Raw genomic sequence first — 20528 nt, forward strand, 5'->3', positions numbered from 1 at the left:
GCATAAAGATTTAAGTTTTATGCAATTACCGGGCTCTGCCACCCTAACTAAACACTGGTCTTGGGTGATTATTTTGTGTTTGCTTATTAAGTTGAGATTAGATCATTAATTGTTTTGAAGACACTTGTTTAAAGTGGGCCTTATTTCTCTTGTCCTTTCATACTGGGAGAAATGCATAATAGACAGAAACCGACCTGGATTACTCAGGTCTGAACTCATCATGTAGGACTATAATTGTTGAACAAACGAACTCTTAATAGCGGTGACACTATTGGGATGTCCTGATCCAACACCAAGGTCGTAAACCCTATTGTCGATATGGACTCTAGAATAGGATTGCGCTGTTATCCCTAGGGTAACTTGTTCCATTAATCTATTTTTTGAATCAATAAGTGATATTATGCTTTGGCTAGTGGGTCTAGGCTTTAACCACTCGGAGGTTTTTTTGTGCTCCAAGGTCACCCCAACCAAAATTGTCAACCCATGTGAAATTTTGTTATTCCTTGGTAGTTTAAGATTATGGTTTTTTGGGCTGATTAACTGAAGCTCCCTAGGGTCTTGTCTTATTTTGTCATCCCCGCCTCTTCACAGGGAGGTCAATTTCACTGATTAAAAGTAAGAGACAGTAAAACCCTCGTGTAGCCATTCACACAAGTCCTTATTTAGAGATCAGATGATTATGCTACCTTTGAATGGTCAGGATACCGCGGCCGTTTACAGTTGTTACTGGCAGGTGGTGCCTCTAATACTGGTTGATGCTGGAGGTGATGTTTTTGGTAAACAGGCGGGGTTTATAATCCATGAGTTCCTTTTACTTTTTTTAACCTTTCCTTGGGTGCACACCTGTGCTGGATTAACAGTGTATTTAATAAATAGTTTAGTGTTGCACTGTATTTATTTACTGTTAATTATCAGTATATTATTAGTTGCAAGGAGAAATACTTCTTGTTACTCATATTAACAGTGTTGCTTCTATAATTTTATAGATTGGTCCAGTAGTAAGACTAGGAGTTGATTTACTTAATATTGGAATTGAGATGGGTTAGTTGTTGAGCTTGAATGCTTTCTTAATTGGTGGCTGCTGTTAAGCCAACTATGGTGTTGCTTGTTTTTACTCTCTAGTTAAGGTTGTACCCATTTCTAAAAAGCTGTACCTTTTTAGACAAACGTTTAAAGATACGTTGAAGCTTATTATGGTTTTTAGTATTATTTAACATTGAACTGAAATTATTTTCCTGGACAACCAGCTATCACCAGGCTCATTAGGCTCGTCACCTCTACTTATAAATCCTCTCACTATTTTGCCACATAGATAAGTTTGTTCTAGTAACTGTTCATAAGTAGCTCATCTGGTTTCGGGTAGTTTAGCTTAAGTTCTCTTTGTTAAGTTGTTGCTAATTAAGTCATTATGCAAAAGGTACAAGGGATAAGCTTTGCTTTTTATTACTTTTAATGTTTCTTTCATCATTCCCTTACGGTACTTTCTCTATAGCGCCATCAACGTCTAAATTTCTATCACTTTAGATGTCCGGTGAATGTTTTATTTGACTAGTTAGTGTTAGTATGGTGGGAAGAGGGTGGGCTAGGCTTAGTTCAAGGCATACATTGGTTATGAAATCTTCTAGGTGTAAATTAGGTGCTTTATTTAAGCTATGCCTTGGTTTATCCAAGCACAATTTCCAGTATGCTTACCTTGTTACGACTTATCTCCTCTCATATAATTGATTAGCATTGTTAATAAACTGTGGCTTTGTCATAGCACTTGAGGAGGGTGACGGGCGGTGTGTGTGTGCTTCATGGCCTTATTTAATTAAGTGCTCTATTCTTAATTTACTACTAAATCCTCCTTTAGTTTTTAGGTTTCATAAAAACTTTCGTATAGATAAAGGGTATTCTTGGTGTATAAAACGTAGCCCATTTCTTCCCACCCCATAGGTTACACCTTGACCTAATGTTTTTATGTGTTATAGTTGGGCTTACTTTTGCTCCTTTTTAGGGTTTGCTGAAGATAGAGGTATATAGACTGGATTAGCAAGGGTTGGTGAGGTTTATCAGGGTTTATCAATCATAGAGAAGGCTCCTCTAGAGGGGTGTGAAGCACCGCCAAGTCCTTTGAGTTTTAAGCTGCTGCTAGTAGTACTCTGGCGAATACTCTAGTTCTTATGATTATCTGGGTTTAGGGCTAAGCACAGTGGGGTATCTAATCCCAGTTTGGGTCTTAGCTATCGTGTAATCAGGATATGTTAAAGTCACTTTCGTAGTTTATTTTTACTTTAATTATGGCTTTTTACAGCTTAATCAAGGTTTAATTTTATTTTGTATAATTCTTTAACACGCTTTACACCATAATTCTATTAATTCAGGTCAATCGTATGACCACGGTGGCTGGCATGAAATTTACCAACCCTTATTAATATGACTTAGTTGAACTTTTGTTTATGGCTTAATTCTTATCACTGCTGTCTCCCGTGGGGGTGTGGTTGAGCAAGGAGTTGTGAGCTGCTGGTACAGCATGCTTGATACCTGCTCCTTTTAATCTTAGTGATTTAGAAGGCATTCTCACCGGAGTGTGGATATTTGCATGTGTAATTCTATTAAAAACTAACAAAAAGGCTGGGACCAAACCTGTATGTTCATGGGGCTAGCGAGCCCATCTAGACATTTTCAGTGCTTTGCTTTAAGTGTTTAAGCTACATTAACTTGTTACATATAGGTGGTGTTTATATGGTTATGTTGTGTGGTTTGTGTCAGATTTAGTATTAAATTTTTGATAAAATGGCTGGCGAATCTAGGGGGATGTCTATATGGGTGGTGAATATCTAAGTAGCTCATTGGTATGATGGAGGGGGGTTTGAGGTTGAGTATATACCTGGAACAAATGTTACATTTGTTCACCAAAAGACATGTTTAATAGTGTTCACAGCAGCATTATTCATAATATCCAATAACTGGATGTCCAAATGCAAGATCCCAAAACTCCAATGTCCATCTAGAGTAGAATGGATAAATTATGGTCTAGTCATACAATGGAATATGACACTAAAATGTGAATGAACAAACTACAACTATATACAACAATGTGGACCAATGTCACAAAGTTCAGAGAAAGAAGTCAGAAATAAGGTAGCCTAATACTGGTTGATTCTATATACTTAAGCTCAAATACAGGCTTAACATATGGCATTAGAAGTCATGATGGTGGTGACTCGGGGTGGTTGGTGACTAAAAAGGTGCACAGGCAGACCTTCTGGGATGGTAGTAATGTTCTGTTCCTTGATCTGTGTCCTGCTAATGTGAGTGTACTCACATTGTGAAAAGTCATCATTTATGATTTATGCACTTTTCTGTTAGTTACATTTTAATTAAAATTTGCTTTAAAAATGAAGACAAAATAGAGACATTCCCAGACTAACAAAAACAGTGAATTCAACAGCGGCAGACCTGCACTAAAGTAAATACTAAAGGGAGCTCTTCAGGCAGGAAGAAAATAATCCCAGAAGAAAGTATAGTAATGTAGGAACAAACAAACAGCACGGAAAGAGCAAATATTTGGAAAAATCCACATGAATATTAAACTGTACAAAAATATTATCTTATATTTAAAATCTATGATGAACTAAAATACATGTCAACAATAATAAAAAAGCAAAAGGAGATAAATGGAGTGACGGTGTTCTAAGATCTCTGCATTGTCCAGAGAGTAATATAACTAGTAATTTATATGAAACTTTAATAAAAAGTCAATAATCTGGGATTTCTCTGGTGGTCCAGTGGTTGAGAATCCGCCTTCCAATGCAGGGGGCGCACTTTTCTTTCTTTCTTTTTTTTTTTTTTTTTGCGGTACACAGCCTCTCACTGTTGTGGCCTCTCCTGTTGCGGAGCACAGTCTCCGGACGTGCAGGCTCAGCAGCCATGGCTCACGGGCCCAGCCACTCCACGGCATGTGGGATCTTCCCGGACCGGGGCACGAACCTGCGTCCCCTGCATCAGCAGGCGGACTCTCAACCACTGTGCCACCAGGGAAGCCCCAGGGGGTGCACTTTGATCCCTGGTCAGGGATCTAAGATCCCACATGCCGCGGGGCAACTAAGCCCGCACGCCACAACTAAAGAGCCTGCAGGCCGCAACTAAGACCCGACGCAGGCAAAAATAAATAACTAAATATATATATTTTTAAAGTCAATAATCCATGTTGTAAAGCAACTATGAAAAAGAACAGTAAAGGAATATACAATAAGCAAGCTAATGAAGGAAGAAATTTCAACAATTAAAAAATAATCAAAAAGAAGATAAGGGATAGAAAGTTAATACAGAACTGGTGGGACAAATGGAAAGAGTAAGATAATGTGCTTTTAAATTACTGATTTTAAAAATCAGTAATCACATTAAGTGTAAATAAAATAAATAATCCAATTTAAAAGTACATATTGCTATATTAGATAAAAAACAAATCCAAACGATATCCTCCTCGTAAAAGACACACCTTAAATGTAAAAATATAAAAAAACTGATAGTGAAATTATGAAAAGGAATACACCATGCAAACATTAGTCAAAGAAAGCTGATGTAACTTTACAAACGTAACTATAGCCACATTGACAAAAAGGTCAATCCACCAAGACGTTATCACAACTCTAAATTTGTATGCATCTAAAAATATAGTCTCAATATAAACAAAAATTGACAGAATAACCCATGGATCAAAGAAGAAACGACAATGGAAATCAGAAAGATACCTGAATTTAGTGATAATAAAAATGTGATGATATATCAAAACTTCTAGGAGAGTGACATCAGAAATATAGCAGAGTGAAAAACTTCTATTCATCAAAACACACCATTAGGGCTTCCCTGGTGGCGCAGTGGTTGAGAATCCGCCTGCCAGTGCAGGGGACATGGGTTCGAGCCCTGGTCCGGGAAGATCCCACATGCCACAGAGCAGTTAAGCCCGTGCGCCACAACTACTGAGCCTGCGCTCTAGAGGCTGCAAGCCACAACTAATGAAGCCCACACGCCTAGAGCCCGTGCACCGCAACGAAGAGTAGCCCCCACTCGCAGCAACTAGAGAAAGCCCGTGCGCAGCAACGAAGACCCAACGCAGCCAAAAATAAATAAATTAATTAATTAATTAAAAAAAAACACACCATTAACAACGTGAAAAGGAAAGCCACAGAGTTGGAGAAGATAACTGCAATACACACAGCTGGCCAATGGTTCGTATCCAGAGTACACAAAAATCAGAACATGTAAAAATAAGGAGAGAGAAAAAACAACAGAAGTAGAGTTGCAGTTACCAGGGGCTGGGGAAGGGGAAAACCAGCAGTTACTGCTTAACGGTTACAGTTTCAGTTTGTGGTGGTGAAAAATTTTGGAAATATATAGTGGTGATGGTTGTACAACACTGTGAATGTAATTAATGCCATTAAATTAAACGGTTAAAATGGTAATTTTTATGTTATATATCTTATAAGAAAAACACCTAATAGAAAAATGGTCAAAAGACCTGAACAGAAACTTCACAAAAGGCCAATAAACATATGAAAAGGCACTCAACCTGATTAGCCATCAGATAAACACAACTTAAAACCATTAGGAGATATGTACTATTCAAACAGCTAAACTTCTTATTTTTTAATAACATTTCCAAGTATTAGAGTGGATGTGGAGCAGCAGATACACTGCTAGTAAGAAAGGTAAACTGAAACCAGCACTTTGTAAAACTGCTTGGCAATATCTACTAAAACTCAAGAGACACACATGCAACAATCCAGCAAGTCTACTAGATATATACCTAACAGAAGTACATATATATATTCAGAAGTGTCCATAGCAATGTCATTTGAAATAACTAAAAACTTCAAACAATTCATACGTCCACCAACAGCAGAATGGGTAAATCAACTTTGGTTTTTTCATGCAGTTGAATACTGTATAGCAATAAAAACAAACTAAAGCAACATGCAACAACAAGTAATTTATCTCACAAACATGATGTTGAACAAAAGCAGCCAGACACAAAAAACACATAAAGATTCCACACGTATAAAGTTCATAAGCAAGCAAGCAAGCCCAACGTATGGTGATAAACTAAGACACTGATTACATGTGGAAGGCTACTTGTAACATTCCTTTGTTCTTAATCAGGTTGGTATTTACGTGATTGTGTCATTAATGATTTGTGCACTTTTCTGTACGTATACTAAACTTCCAAAAAAGTTTTAAAAAGCCCAAGAAAATAAGTTTTGAGGAGGAAATGTCAAAAGAAATTAGATTTTTAGACAGAAGTGGTCAGTGATTTAATTACCTTCAAATAGATACAACATACACCAGAGTCTTTAAGAAATTCTGATTACCAGCCTGTCATCACTAAAACCAAAAAGAGCTGTTGAACTCTCATGCAACTAGATGAAAACTGCTCAAATTGCATAAAAATCCGGTATAACATTTTCTTAATGTATTTTCTTTGTATGATGAGGATAATGCAAGCAGCAAAACAAGGTATCTATTTAAAATTAATAGAATGCCAGTTAGATACTGCCCTGAGAACAGCAGTCTGGACCAGATAAACCAAATAACAAATTCAATGCCCGTGCAGGAAAAAAAAAATCTTGTCTTGTTAAACTACTACTCGAAAACTACTTGTTAAACTACTGCTCGAAAGTAACTACACAGAAGTTAGAATTAGGGAAAATACCCCTACCTTTCCTAATAAATACGCATTACTATTTATATACATCAGTATTTTTCTGGTCCCCTAAAATAATCACAATCCCATATAACAGTCAAATACTTAGACAAGACCAAAAACCATTTCCTCAATGATAGATACTTAGTTTTCATCTCTTTTGTTTGTTTGGTTTAAAACATTTTACAAGCATTTTATCTACATGTTACACTTCAGAGCTAAAATGAAAATGCGTAGGAACTTCCCTGGTGGTCCAGAGGTTAAGGCTCTGCACTCCCAATGCAGGGGGCTTGGGTTCGATACCTGGGCAGGGAACTATATCCCACACACTGTAACTAAAGATCCCACGTGCTGCAACTAAGACCCAGCGCAGCCAAATAAATAAATATTAAAAAAAAAAGTGTGATACCCATTAAAAAAAAGTTAAAAAAGAAAATGCACATTTACAAAATGGGGAACGATTTCAAATCTGGTTGTCAACATTCTGCACAGTTCTGCTGCTATTTTAGGGACACCTCTAGCCCAGAGGTGCCGGAAGTACTTTCAAGAGGGAGGCCAGTGGTCACAAGATTTGTCCCAAACCAGTTTTTTTTTTTTTAATTCTTTTTTTTTTTTTTTTTTGGCTGCGTTGGGTTTTCATTGCTGCGTGCGGGCTTTCTCTAGTTGCAGACAGCAGGAGCTACCGTGCATTGCAGTGAGCATGCTTCTCAGTGTGGTGGCTTCTCTTGTTGCAGAGCACGGTCTCTAGGCACGCAGGCTTTGGTAGTTGTGGCTCACGGGCTCTAGAGCGCAGGCTCAGTAGTTGTGGCACAGGGGCTTAGCTGCTCCGCGGCATGTGGGATCTTCCTAGACCAGGGCTCAAACCCGTGTCTCCTGCACTGGCAGGAGGATTCTCAACCACTGCACCCCAGGGAAGTGCCCAAACCAGTTCTTGAGCATCTATGCATCTCGGTCAATCCACACTTGACGCCAGGTCACATTTCACTGACCTCCCCTCAGCTCCAGTCCATCCAAGTTTATCCCCAATACAGGCTCCTCTGGCTTCAGTTCCCAGGTATATCTCCTTTCTGATAAACAGTTGGGCAGACTGCTCTCTCCAAGCCTCCCTACTCAACTTGGCTCTATGGTATTTAATAAACAACTGCTAAACAAAGGAATGAATAGAATATACAAGCAGACAGTGGTGGGCAAGCCAGTAAAAGCAAGATACCAGACAGAGATACTTCCCAAATCTAACGAAGTGTGAACAACAAAAATAACCAAAACTTTTACCATTTCAATTTTTCTTCTGTATTGAAAACAAAAGCAGGGCAGAAGCAAGAAGAACTACAGTCCTGCAGCCTGTGGAACAAAAACCACATTCACAGAAAGATAGACAAGATGAAAAGGCAGAGGGCTATGTACCAGATGAAGGAACAAGATAAAACCCCAGAAAAACAACTAAATGAAGTGCAGATAGGCAACCTTCCAGAAAAAGAATTCAGAATAATGATAGTGAAGATGATCCAGGACCTCGGAAAAAGAATGGAGGCAAAGATGGAGAAGATGTAAGAAATGCTTAACAAAGACCTAGAAGAATTAAAGAACAAACAAACAGAGATGAACAATACAATAACTGAAATGAAAACTACACTAGAAGGAATCAATAGCAGAATAACTGAGGCAGAAGAACGGATAAGTGACCGGGAAGACAGAATGGTGGAATTCACTGCCATGGAACAGAATAAAGAAAAAAAGAATGAAAAGAAATGAAGACAGCCTAAGAGACCTCTGGGACAACATTAAACGCAACACGATTTGCATTATAGGGGTCCCAGAAGAAGAAGAGAGAGAGAAAGGACCAGAGAAAATATTTGAAGAGATTATAGTTGAAAACTTCCCGAACATGGGAAAGGAAATAGCCACTCAAGTCCAGGAAACACAGCGAGTCCCATACAGGATAAACTCAAGGAAAAACATGCCAAGACACACAGTAATCAAACTGGCAAAAATTAAAGACAAAGAAAAATTATTGAAAGCAGCAAGGGAAAAATGACAAATAACATACAAGGTAACTCCCATAAGGTTAACAGCTGATTTCTCAACAGAAACTCTACAAGCCAGAGGGGAGTGGCATGATATACTTAAAGTGATGAAAGGCAAGAACCTACAACCAAAATTACTCTACCCAGCAAGAATCTCATTCAGATTCGATGGAGAAATCAAAAGCTTTACAGACAAGCAAAAGCTAAGAGAATTCAGCACCACCAAACCAGCTCTCAACAAATGCTAAAGGAGCTTCTCTAAGTGGGAAACACAAGAGAAGAAAAGGACCTACAAAAACAAACCCAAAACAATTAAGAAAATGGTCACAGGAACATACATATCGATAATTACCTTAAACGTGAATGGATTAAATGCTCCAACCAAAAGACAGGCTTGCTGAATGGATAAAAAAACAAGATCCATATATATGCTGTCTACAAGAGACCCACTTCAGACCTAGGGACACATACAGACTGAAAGTGATAGGATGGAAAAAGATATTCCATGCTAATGGAAATAAAAAGAAAGCTGGAGTAGCTATACTCGAATCCGATAAAATAGACCTTAAAATAAGGAATGTTACAAGAGACAAGGAAGGACACTACAATCCAAGAAGAAGATATAAAAATTATAAATATATATGGGGGCTTCCCTGGTGGCACAGTGGTTGGGAGTCTGCCTGCCGATGCGGGGGACGCGGGTTTGTGCCCCGGACCGGGTGTATCCCGCATGCCGCGGAGCGGCTGGGCCCTGAGCCATGGCTGCTGGGCCTGCGCGTCTGGGGCCTGTGCTCCGCAGTGGGAGGGGTCGCAGCAGTGGGAGGCCCACGTACCGCAAATAAATAAATATATATATATAAAACAGCTATAAAAGAGGAAATCAACAGTAACACAATAATAGTGGGGGACTTTAACATCTCACTTACACCAATGGACAGATCATCCAAAATGAAAATAAATAAGGAAATAGAGGCTTTAAATGACACAATAGACCAAACAGATTTAATTGATATCTATAGGACATTCCATCCAAAAACAGCAGATTACACTTTCTTCTCAAGTGCACATGGAACATTCTCCAGGACAGATCACATCTTGGGTCACAAATCAAGTCTCAGTAAATTTAAGAAAATTTAAATCATATCAAGCATCTTTTCTGACCACAACACTTTGAGATTAGAAATGAATTACAGGGGAAAAAATGTAAAAAACACAAACACATGGAGGCTAAACAGTATGTTACTAAATAACCTAGAGATCACTGAAGAAATCAAAGAGGAAATCAAAAAATACCTAGAGACAAATGACAATGAAAACACGACGATCCAAAACCTATGGGATGCAGCAAAAGCAGTTCTAAGAGGGAAGTTTATAGCTATACAAGCCTACCTCAAGAAACAAGAGAAGGGCTTCCCTGGTGGCACAGTGGTTGAGAGTCCACATGCCGATGCAGGGGACGCGGGTTTGTGTCCAGGTCCGGGAAGATCCCACATGCCGCGGAGCGGCTGGGCCCGTGAGCCATGGCCGCTGAGCCTGCGCGTCCGGAGCTCCGCAACAGGAGAGGCCACAGCAGTGAGAGGCCCGTGTACCGCAAAACAAACAAACAAAAGAAACAAGAGAAATCTCAAGTAAACAATCTAACCTTACACCTACAGGAACTAGAGAAAGAACAAAACCCAAAGTTAGAAGAAGGAAAGAAATCATAAAGATCAGAGCAGAAATAAATGAAACAGAAACAAAGAAAATGATAGCAAAGATCAATAAAACTAAAAGCTCGTACTTTGAGAAGATAAAACAAAATTGATAAACCATTAGCCAGATTCATCAAGAAAAAGAGGGAGAGGACTCAAATCAATAAAATTAGATATGAAAAGGGAGAAGTTACAACAGACACCGCAGAAATACAAAGCATCCTAAGAGACTACTACAAGCAACTCTATGCCAATAAAATGGACAACCTGGAAGAAATGGACAAATTCTTAGAAAGGTATAACCTTCCAAGACTGAACCAGGAAGAAATAGAAAATATGAACAGACCTATCACAAGCAATGAAATTGAAACTGTGATTAAAAATCTTCCAACAAACAAAAGTCCAGGACCAGATGGCTTCACAGGTGAATTCCATCAAACATTTAGAGAAAAGCTAACACCCATCCTTCTCAAACTTCCAAAAAATTGCAGAGGAAGGAACACTCCCAAACTCATTCTATGAGGCCACCATCACCCTGATACCAAAACCAGACAAAGATACTACAAAAAGAGAAAATTACAGACCAATATCACTGATGAACATAGATGCAAAAATCCTCAACACAATACTAGCAAACAGAATCCAACAACAAGTTAAAAGGATCATACACTATGATCAAGTGGGATTTATTCCAGGGATGCAAGGATTCTTCAATATACGCAAATCAATCAATGTAATACACCATATTAACAAACTGAAGAAGAAAAATCGTATGATCATCTCGAGATGCAGAAAAAGCTTTTGACAAAATTCAACGCCCATTTATGATAAAAACTCTCCAGAAAGTGGGCATAGAGGGAACCTACCTCAACATAATAAAGGCCATATACGACAAACCCACAGCAAACATCATTCTCAATGGTGAAAAACTGAAAGCATTTCCTCTATGATCAGGAACAAGACAAGGATGTCCACTCTCACCACTATTATTCAACATAGTTTTGGAAGTCCTAGCCAAGGCAATCAGAGAAGAAAAGAAAATAAAAGTAATACAAATTGGAAAAGAAGTAAAACTGTCACTGTTTGCAGATGACATGATACTATAGAGAATCCTAAAAATGCCACCAGAAAACTACTAGAGCTAATCAATGAATTTGGTAAAGTTGCAGGATACAACATTAATGCACAGAAATCTCTTGCATTCCTATACACTAATGATGAAAAATCTGAAAGAGAAATTATGGAAACACTCCCATTTACCACTGCAACAAAAAGAATAAAATACCTAGGAATAAACCTACCTAGGGAAACAAAAGACCTGTACGCAGAAAACTATAAGACACTGATGAGAAAAATAAAGATGATACAAACAGATGGAGATATATACCATGTTCTTGGATTGGAAGAATCAACATTGTGAAAATGACTATACTACCCAAAGCAATCTACAGATTCAGTGCAATCCCTATCAAATTACCAATGGCATTTTTTACGGAACTACAACAAATCATCTCAAAATCCGTATGGAGACACAAAAGACCCCGAATAGCCAAAGCAGTCTTGAGGGAAAAAAAACGGAGCTGGAGGAATCAGACTCCCTGACTTCAGACTATACTACAAAGCTACAATAATCAAGACAATATAGTACTGGCACAAAAACAGAAACATAGATCAATGGAACAAGGTAGAAAGCCCAGAGATAAACCCACACACCTATCGTCAACTAATCTATGACAAAGGAGGCAAAGATATACAATGGAGAAAAGACAGTCTCTTCAATAAGTGGTGCTGGGAAAACTGGACTGCTACATGTAAAAGAATGAAATTAGAACACTCCCTAACACCATATACAAAAATAAACTCAAAATGGATTCGAGACCTAAATGTAAAACCAGACACTATAAAACTTTTAGAGGAAAACATAGGAAGAACACTCTTTGACATAAATCACAGCAAGATTTTTTTGATTCACCTCCTAGAGTAACGGAAATAAAAACAAAAATAAACAAATGGGACCTAATGAAAGTTCAAAGCTTTTGCACAGCAAAGGCAACCATAAACAAGACGAAAAGACAACCCTGAGAATGGGAGAAAATATTTGCAAATGAATCAACAGACAAAGGATTCATCTCCAAAATATATAAACAGCTCATGCAGCTCAATATTAAAGAAATAAACAACCCAATCAGAAAATGGGCAGACCTAAACAGACATTTCTCCAAAGAAGACATACAGATGGCCAAGAAGCATATGAAAAGCTGCTCAACATCACTAATTATTAGAGAAATGCAAATCAAAACTACAATGAGGTATCACCTTACACCAGTTAGAATGGGCATCATCAGGAAATCTACAAACACAAATGCTGGAGAGGGTGTGGAGAAAAGGGAACCTTCTTGCACTGTTGGTGGGAATGTAAATTGATACAGCCACTATGGAGAACAGTATGGAGGTTCCTTAAAAAACTAAAAATAGAATTACCATATGATCCAGCAATCCCACTACTGGGCATATACCCAGAGAAAACCATAATTCAAAAAGACACATGCACCCCAATGTTCATTTCAGCACTATTTACAATAGCCAGGTCATGGAAGCAACCTAAATGCCCATCAACCGGCAAATGGATAAAGAAGTTGTGGTATATGTATACAATGGAATATTACTCGGCCATAAAAAGGAATGAAATTGAGTCATTTGTTGAAACGTGGATGGATCTAGAGACTGTCATACAGACTGAAATAAGTCAGAAAGAGAAAATCAAATATCGTATATTAATGCATGTATGTGGAACCTAGAAAAATGGTACAGATGAACTAGTTTGCAGGGCAGAAGTTGAGACACAGATGTAGAGAACAAACGTATGGACACTAAGCGGGGAAAGTCACAGTGGGGTGGGGATGGTGGTGTGCTGAATTGGGTGATTGGGATTGACATGTATACACTGATGTGTATAAAACTGATGACTAATAAGAAACTGCAATATAAAAAAAACAAAAAAACCAACTAATATTAAACTTTCTTTGGGCTATTTGTAGGGAAATATGTTAATATAAATGTTTACATGAAATTTCATTACATGAAATTTCTAAAAATCTTGTATGTTCTGGTATAATGTTGTAAGTCATGACTCTAGTTATTACTTTATAATGTATATCTCAGACAAAAAAAAAAGAAAAAGAAAAAAAGAAACACCTTAGTAACAACAAGGACACCCATCCCTGAGCTCCTTGGAGATATATCTGATTCTAGGGCTGGGGCAGAAAATACACATGATAAGCCTTGAAGCATCTTGTAGTGCCAGAAAGTAAGGATGTGCTCAAAAACACAAAAGGATGGGGCACATCAAAGGGACATGGGAGGGCTTCCCTGGTGGTGCAGTGGTTGAGAGTCCGCCTGCCGATGCAGGGGACATGAGTTCGTGCCCCGGTCCGGGAAGATCCCACATGCTGCGGAGCGGCTGGGCCCGTGAGCCATGGCCGCTAAGCCTGTGCATCCAGAGCCTGTGCTCCGTAACGGGAAAGGCCACAACAGTGAGAGGCCCACGTACTGCCAAAAAAAAAAAAAAAAAAAAAAGGGACATGGGAGCCAACCTGAAGGAGCTTCCAATGGCCACAGCTTGAACAATTTGAGCAACAAAAGAAATAACATGGTAACAGATAACGCGTAAAACATACGTGGATCCAGACTTAATAAATGATTGAATAAATAAGTAAATGGGGAGAAGAATCAAATCTTCCTTACAGAAGAATTCCAAAAAATACTGAGTAGATATTCACCACTCCAGGAGGAGGCCCCGTGAATGCAGACTGGACTCAGTAACTCCCTTCCAAAGAATAAGGTATAGAAAAGGGAAAAACAGTAAAACTCTTTATTGGAGAAACCTGGCAAACAAGGCTCACATCCCCAGTGGTGCTGTACGGATATCATGTGCCTCAATCCAGTGTGACGAGGGGAGCCCTTCCCCTTTCTGGTACTCTTTGCTCAAACGCATAACCCCAGCCTAGTCAAGAAAACAGCAGGAAAACCTAAATGCAAGGACATTCTGCAAAACCCCCAACCAGTACTCCTCAAGACTCTCAAGGTCATGGGAAACAAGGAAAGTCTGAGAAACTGCCACAGAGAGAAGAGACTAATGAGCCATGATGACTAAATGCAACCAGGTGTCCTGGGTGGGATTCTGGAACAGAAAAAGGACACTAATAGAAAAACTAGGGAACTCCAAGTGAAGTCTGAAGTTTAGTTAATAGTGATATGCCATTAGTTAGTTTTGACCAACGTACCCAGTAATATAAGATGTTAACATTAAGGGAAACAGGTGAGAGGCACACAGGAACCCTCTGCACTATTTCTGCAACTTTTCTTCAATCTAAAATTATCTCAAAATTTATTTAAAAAACATTAAATTTGGCAATTTAGCAACACGCAATATTTTCCTCATAGTTTTAAACAGGAATCTGGGAGACGGTAGTTTCTTTTTTTCCTACTTAGCCAACAGGAAGCAAATGGGAAATATAATACGACTCCAATATTATGAAAGTGGGATGGGAACTGTTGCCATTTAACAGAACCTACCAAGCAGGAAAGCGATTCCCACCTTACAAATAAAACAGGCAGAGTGTAACTCATCATCTCTTATCAACATATAGTCCTTGGTAAACCAATGATTTCTTTTCCTTCTAAAGTTGAGTCAAAACTCTTAGTAAGACAAATCGTTTCCCAAAAGAGTCCCAACTTACTTACGTATCAATATGTATATGTGACTGATATTTTTCCACCGTTTTCCTTTGCATAAGGCAGAAATACAGGTACAAAACCACAAATGCATTATTCCAAAATTTCTCCCAAAAATGTCTGTGGCCATTCTCACACAACCCAAATGGAAGTATGTTGGAGAGTAAACTGGAGTTAAAACTGACAGCAATCTTAACTGATTATAGCTAAAATATCTTAATCTTGCAAATGGTCATCTGGACACATGGTTAAAGCCCCTCCCCCCCAACCCAGGGCCCAGAAGGAGACTGTGTAAGGGAGCAGGTTCCAAATTGACCTGCATTAGCTTCACGGTAAACTGATCACTGTTTATGTTCTGTTTTCTCCTCTATAAGGACTAAACTTGGACACTGCTTGCACGTAGTAGGGACTCAGTGCATGTTTTTAACATTGAATTAAGCCTACATATCTGGACATATTGTTCACATGGAATAATTCTTACCTATTGCTGTTAACTGACAAGGTATTTCACCAACCCCTAATACTGTTATTCACCCCCAACCGCTACCCTGGACACACACACCTCAAGTATTCCTTTCATTTAATGATCAGAATGTAAACACTCAAGAAAAATATCAAGAGTGAACAAAAATTAATCGTTTTAAATATGTTTTCACTATTTCAACCTTCTCCGCAAATATTCTCTTTAAATTCAAAAAGGATATTATTCCGAGACCACTTCCCCACCAAACTGGCATGAACCCTGCTGAGAAGCCTCACAGATCACATCCTCTTTTCAAATCCCAAACAAAGCCCCAATGTTCCCTATACCAAGGGATGCCTTTATTAATATGCACGCAGTCCTTCATTGTTCCTCCCAGGAAAACCTATCACTACCCTTACAATGATTTTAAAACAAGATGTACTCATAATTTTGAGAGTGCTCTTTATACATCTAAAGCTAAAGGTACATCAAAAATTTTGAAACCAAATCTGAAACAAAGTTATTTTTGTCAGACGGGTATTTAAGGTCTACAAGGCTGCTAAGACCATGCAATGGTTCTAAGCTCTAGTACTACCATTAATAATTCTTTGTGGCATCCCAGAAAAAAACGAGTTATAATCTTGTGGAGATTGGAATATAACCTAAATTCCATCAATGACTACTTTCTAAAGAAAGTGTATACTAAAATGTGTCTAAAGACCAGTTAAGTGCCCTGGTTAAAAATAGCAGATTGTATATCAAGAGCCTGAGTGCCTTTGACTCATTAATTAATGGTGTGAATGAAAACTTCACCAACCTGTATGTAATAAACTTTTACCAAACAATAAGGTCTTTTTATGACTACAAGTTCATAAACATTGGGGAAAATAAAAATTTTAAGTAAGCCACCTAAGATAAATCATAAACCCTCTTGATTCTAATCAACAAATCACCCTCCCGTCATCACAGAAATACTTCATAAAATGTACTACCCATTTTAAGATCCTGATTCATAATTTAACCTCTTCCTCCTAAGGTATTCTCTAAAGAACTAGTTTTCCTTCTTTTTTAATCTCCTTCAGTCCTATATCACACTGCTTTCATGGCCATGTTAGTAAAATGACTTTGAGTTACATCTGAATGCTAAATAAAATTATTCATTCTTCATTGTTTTCTTCCAATATTGGTTTCATTTCCATGCCTCCCACATTTTTCTATTTCTCTTATATGTATTTCTAATTTTTTTAATTCAACCTGAATGTGAATACTCTGCACATGTCGATACTATTAAAACAAGAATAAAATCAATTACTGATACATTCACTTCCAAAACAAGTCAATAATGAGTGTGAAGTGCTATTTCTTCCTATGGGACTAAATGGAGCGATACTGCTGATAGTGGTAAGAACCAACTATTCAACTCAACAGCAGAGAACAGTGGCCAGCTGAAAGATTCACACGCTTGAAGATTACAGCTGGGATCCATTTCCCCACACTAAACACAATCCACGGCACCACCCATCATTGGCTAGACCAATGGTTCTCAACAGGGGACAGGTGGCCATGTCTGAAGCGTTTACTCAGGGAAGGGGGGCAGGTGATTACTGGCATCTGGTGGGTAGAGACCAGGGATGCTGCTAAACATCCTACGCAGGCACAGGACAGCCCCCACACAAAGAGTTATTCAGTCAAAAATGTCAGTGCATAGGCTGAGAATCCCTGACCTAGACATGTGTCCCAATTCTGAGTAAAAATTACAGAACAGCTGGACAGTGGTGCTGTGAAAGGACCGCAAGATCAGGAGACGGAGAGACCTAAAACTTACTGAGTACCTGCTACATACCAAGCCTTGCGTTAGGCACTTTACACATACCATCTCACTTAAACCTCTATCCCGTAGGGAAAAAGTGATCTATTCTCACTTTACAGATGAGAAGGTTGCACTCAGGGAGATTAAGGAACTTATTCAAGGTCACTCAGCTAGAAAGGGGAGGAATCATGATTCCAATTCAAACCAAGTTTGTTCCATTCCACAATACTACAAAGGCTAGAGGTTAAAAGACCTGGATTTGATTCAAAGAGTTACCAGTATGAATTCAAGCACATCACTTAACTTCCTAAACCTGCATTTAGAAAATAAGTCAATGGATAACACGTGAAAATACAAATGCTGTCGACTGCCACCATACAATCATGTTAAACATCTTACAATGAAAAACAAAGTGCTTCTTAGAATGGAGGTTCAAGATTACCATTTTTCCTTAAAAATAGAATTTATACAAGTGTGCAAAGTACCAAGTTATACAGAGTTTTTAAGAATCAGGGTAAATGTTCAGAAGACGTTGTGCCTTCCATAGCCACACAACAACTCTTAATACTAAGAAGAAATAAATTATCTAATATAAACACTATTTTAGTATGAACTTCCCAAATTTTTAATCAATCAGCCCCAAAATGCTCAAGACCATATCGGCAACTTTGGGCTCTCTCCACAAGTGGCAGCAAAGGTCACAAGCAGAACTAAGTAGGAAGAGCATGGATCACAAGTCCATAACTGCTGCTGCAGGAAACAACTCTGCCATTCTCTCCAGAAAGAGAGAATGTATTACATTGAAGTCAACACGTTATCATTCATATGACTGATGCAAAAAGTAATTCACTTCAACATAAGGTTATGATTTTTTTAAAAAATACCACCAGAATCCATTAGTCTTTGACAACTAAACTACTAGTAGGTCCACAAACATAACTTGAACTCTGGGATTAAGTTCAAGGACAATGTAAATCCAGTTTGTTCCTTCTGGAAATCACCACTACCAATGCTACTTCTAAAAGGAGGTTGCATATAACCATTTTTCCCCTTGAAACACTGGATCTCAAGGCATGACTTTGCTGTATTTTATGAAAGTATCTTTTCATATCATATTAATACACTGTAAATAAATTATAATTGCAAGTATTTCCCACTAATATTGTCCAAGTTTAAAAGCAATAGACACATCAAATGAACTAAAAGACCTGTTTGAAATAATTTCAAAAGAATCGTAAAAAGACTGGCTTTAAATAAATTAAAATTCTAAAAGTCTGTTTACCTGACACCGAAAATAAATAATAAATGTTCTGTTGGAACTGAAAGAATTGATAACATACTCTTGACTGTTCTCTATTTTAATCAATTTAATAAGTCACTTTACTAATTCTGAAGTACATCTTTCACCTTAAGCATTTTGACACTTTCACCAACTTTTTAAGTAAGGGTGGATTTTCTTTTTTTAATGCTTTTAATAGATCTGCCTCTCAAAATGCTGAATTAGATAAAAACTGATTGGAGAAACCTATTATCAATCTTCTCTTCATCATCAATAGATATCTGGGTAAGCCGTAGCTATATGTTGATGGGAAGGTGATAATCTTGAAGAATTTACATTAGATAATGACCTAAGTAAAATCCATTTATCTGACATCCTGTCAACTTTTTACTTTACAAGCTTGTTTTTCATCACAACAAATATTAATGTACAGGGAAATCGTACTGTTTATCTTTATGTTAATTCAGCCTCTTCATTTCTCCCAAAATAGCAGCATTCTCCTCAGGGCTCAGATTTTTTTACATTCCCAACCGAGGGAATATCGTTGCCAGTCTTTGAAAAGTACCATCGGCTGACAGCTCCTTGCGAAAGCGCAGCCCTCCTACCAGCGCATCACACCCCCCCCCTCCCCGACCAGGTCTTGGCGAACGAACGCCTGCAGCGCCGAACACATCCCACCCGGGCTCGGCCGCGAGCAGCACGAGCGCGCAGAGCCGGCCTCCCGCGTCCGGGGACCGACCCCACTCCCCTTCTCCGGAGCCTCGGTGCCCCGACAGGCCGCGCACTGACACTCGGACCCCCGCCCCACTCCCGGTGCAGCCGCCCGCCCACGCTCCTGCCCACGCTCAGACCTAAGCGGGCCGCGCTCGGCCGCAGGCCCTGCCCGCTTCCCTGGCCTCCCGTGAGGGGTGGGGGGCCGCAGGGCGGAAGGGCCCGGGGCCTTGGCGAGGGTCCTCCAGTAGGAGACTGGGCGGAGAGGGAGCGGCGCCGGGGCGGAAGGGCCGGGGCCTGGGGGGCCAGGTCCTCCTGGAGCCGGGGTGGGGGTCCTCCGTGGGCCGTGGGAGATGGGGGCCATGGGGCGGAAGGGCACGGGGCTAGGGGTCGCGGGGGTTGGGGGAAGGGCCCGCGGCGGGGTCCTTCTGTGGGAGAAGGGGGTCTCGGGGGGCGGCTCACCCGCGGCGGCGTCCGGCTCTCCCGCGTCGCCGGCGGCGGGCGCCAGGGTGACGGCGCCGTCCCTCCACACGCGGATCTGCGCGGCCGAGCGCACCCGGCGGCGGGGCTGGCGGCGGCCGGCGTCCGCGGCGCGCAGGGAGCCGCAGCACTGGTAGCACACAGCCCACGCCTGCTCCTCGTTGATGGGCTGATTGTAGAGCCGCAGGATTTCCTCCAGGCTCAGCGCGTGCTGCGGGCCCGCGGCCGCCCCGGGGTCCGGAGGCCCCTCGCCGCCCTCCGGGCCGGCCGGCTGAGCCATCCCGTGGGTCGCGCCGCGCTCCGGGCGCCGCGTCTCCTCAGCTGCCGAGCATATTCTCCGCGCACCGCCGCCGCCGCCGCCTCATCCCCGGAACCCCGCCCAGCGGGCCGCGCGCGCCGCCGCGGGGACGGGGGTGGACGGGGCGGAGACCAGGCCGGGTACGGGCCTTAGGCCGGCCCGGAGAACCGGACAGGGGAGGGTCAGGAACGAGGCGCGATGCTGCGTACCCTACAAGACCGCAGCCAGCCGGTAGCAGCGCAATGGCGTCCGCGGACCCGCCCTCCGAGCCCCGCCCCAGGGGCGCGCCCCGCCCAGAACCCCGCCCCCACTTAGAACCCCGCCTCCATGGTCTGCCTGGGTCCTCCCCGCCC

At 40.5% G+C, this 20528-nt stretch overlaps 1 protein-coding gene across 3 annotated transcripts in view; it reads right to left on the bottom strand.

The window, feature by feature from the left end:
* SPIRE1 (spire type actin nucleation factor 1) overlaps positions 1-20301 on the bottom strand; it is a 208016-nt gene extending 187715 nt beyond the window's left edge. For all 3 annotated transcript variants that reach the window (XM_060170228.1, XM_060170226.1, XM_060170229.1), the window contains exon 1: positions 19860-20301. In XM_060170228.1, coding sequence (XP_060026211.1) covers positions 19860-20157 — 298 coding nt within the window. In that variant the 5' untranslated portion in view covers positions 20158-20301. The remainder of the gene's footprint in view (positions 1-19859) is intronic.
* Between the last annotated feature and the right edge of the window lie 227 nt (positions 20302-20528).

The sequence above is a fragment of the Lagenorhynchus albirostris genome, chromosome 14, assembly GCF_949774975.1.
Source record: "Lagenorhynchus albirostris chromosome 14, mLagAlb1.1, whole genome shotgun sequence".
In the NCBI taxonomy this organism is placed as follows: Eukaryota; Metazoa; Chordata; class Mammalia; order Artiodactyla; family Delphinidae; genus Lagenorhynchus; species Lagenorhynchus albirostris.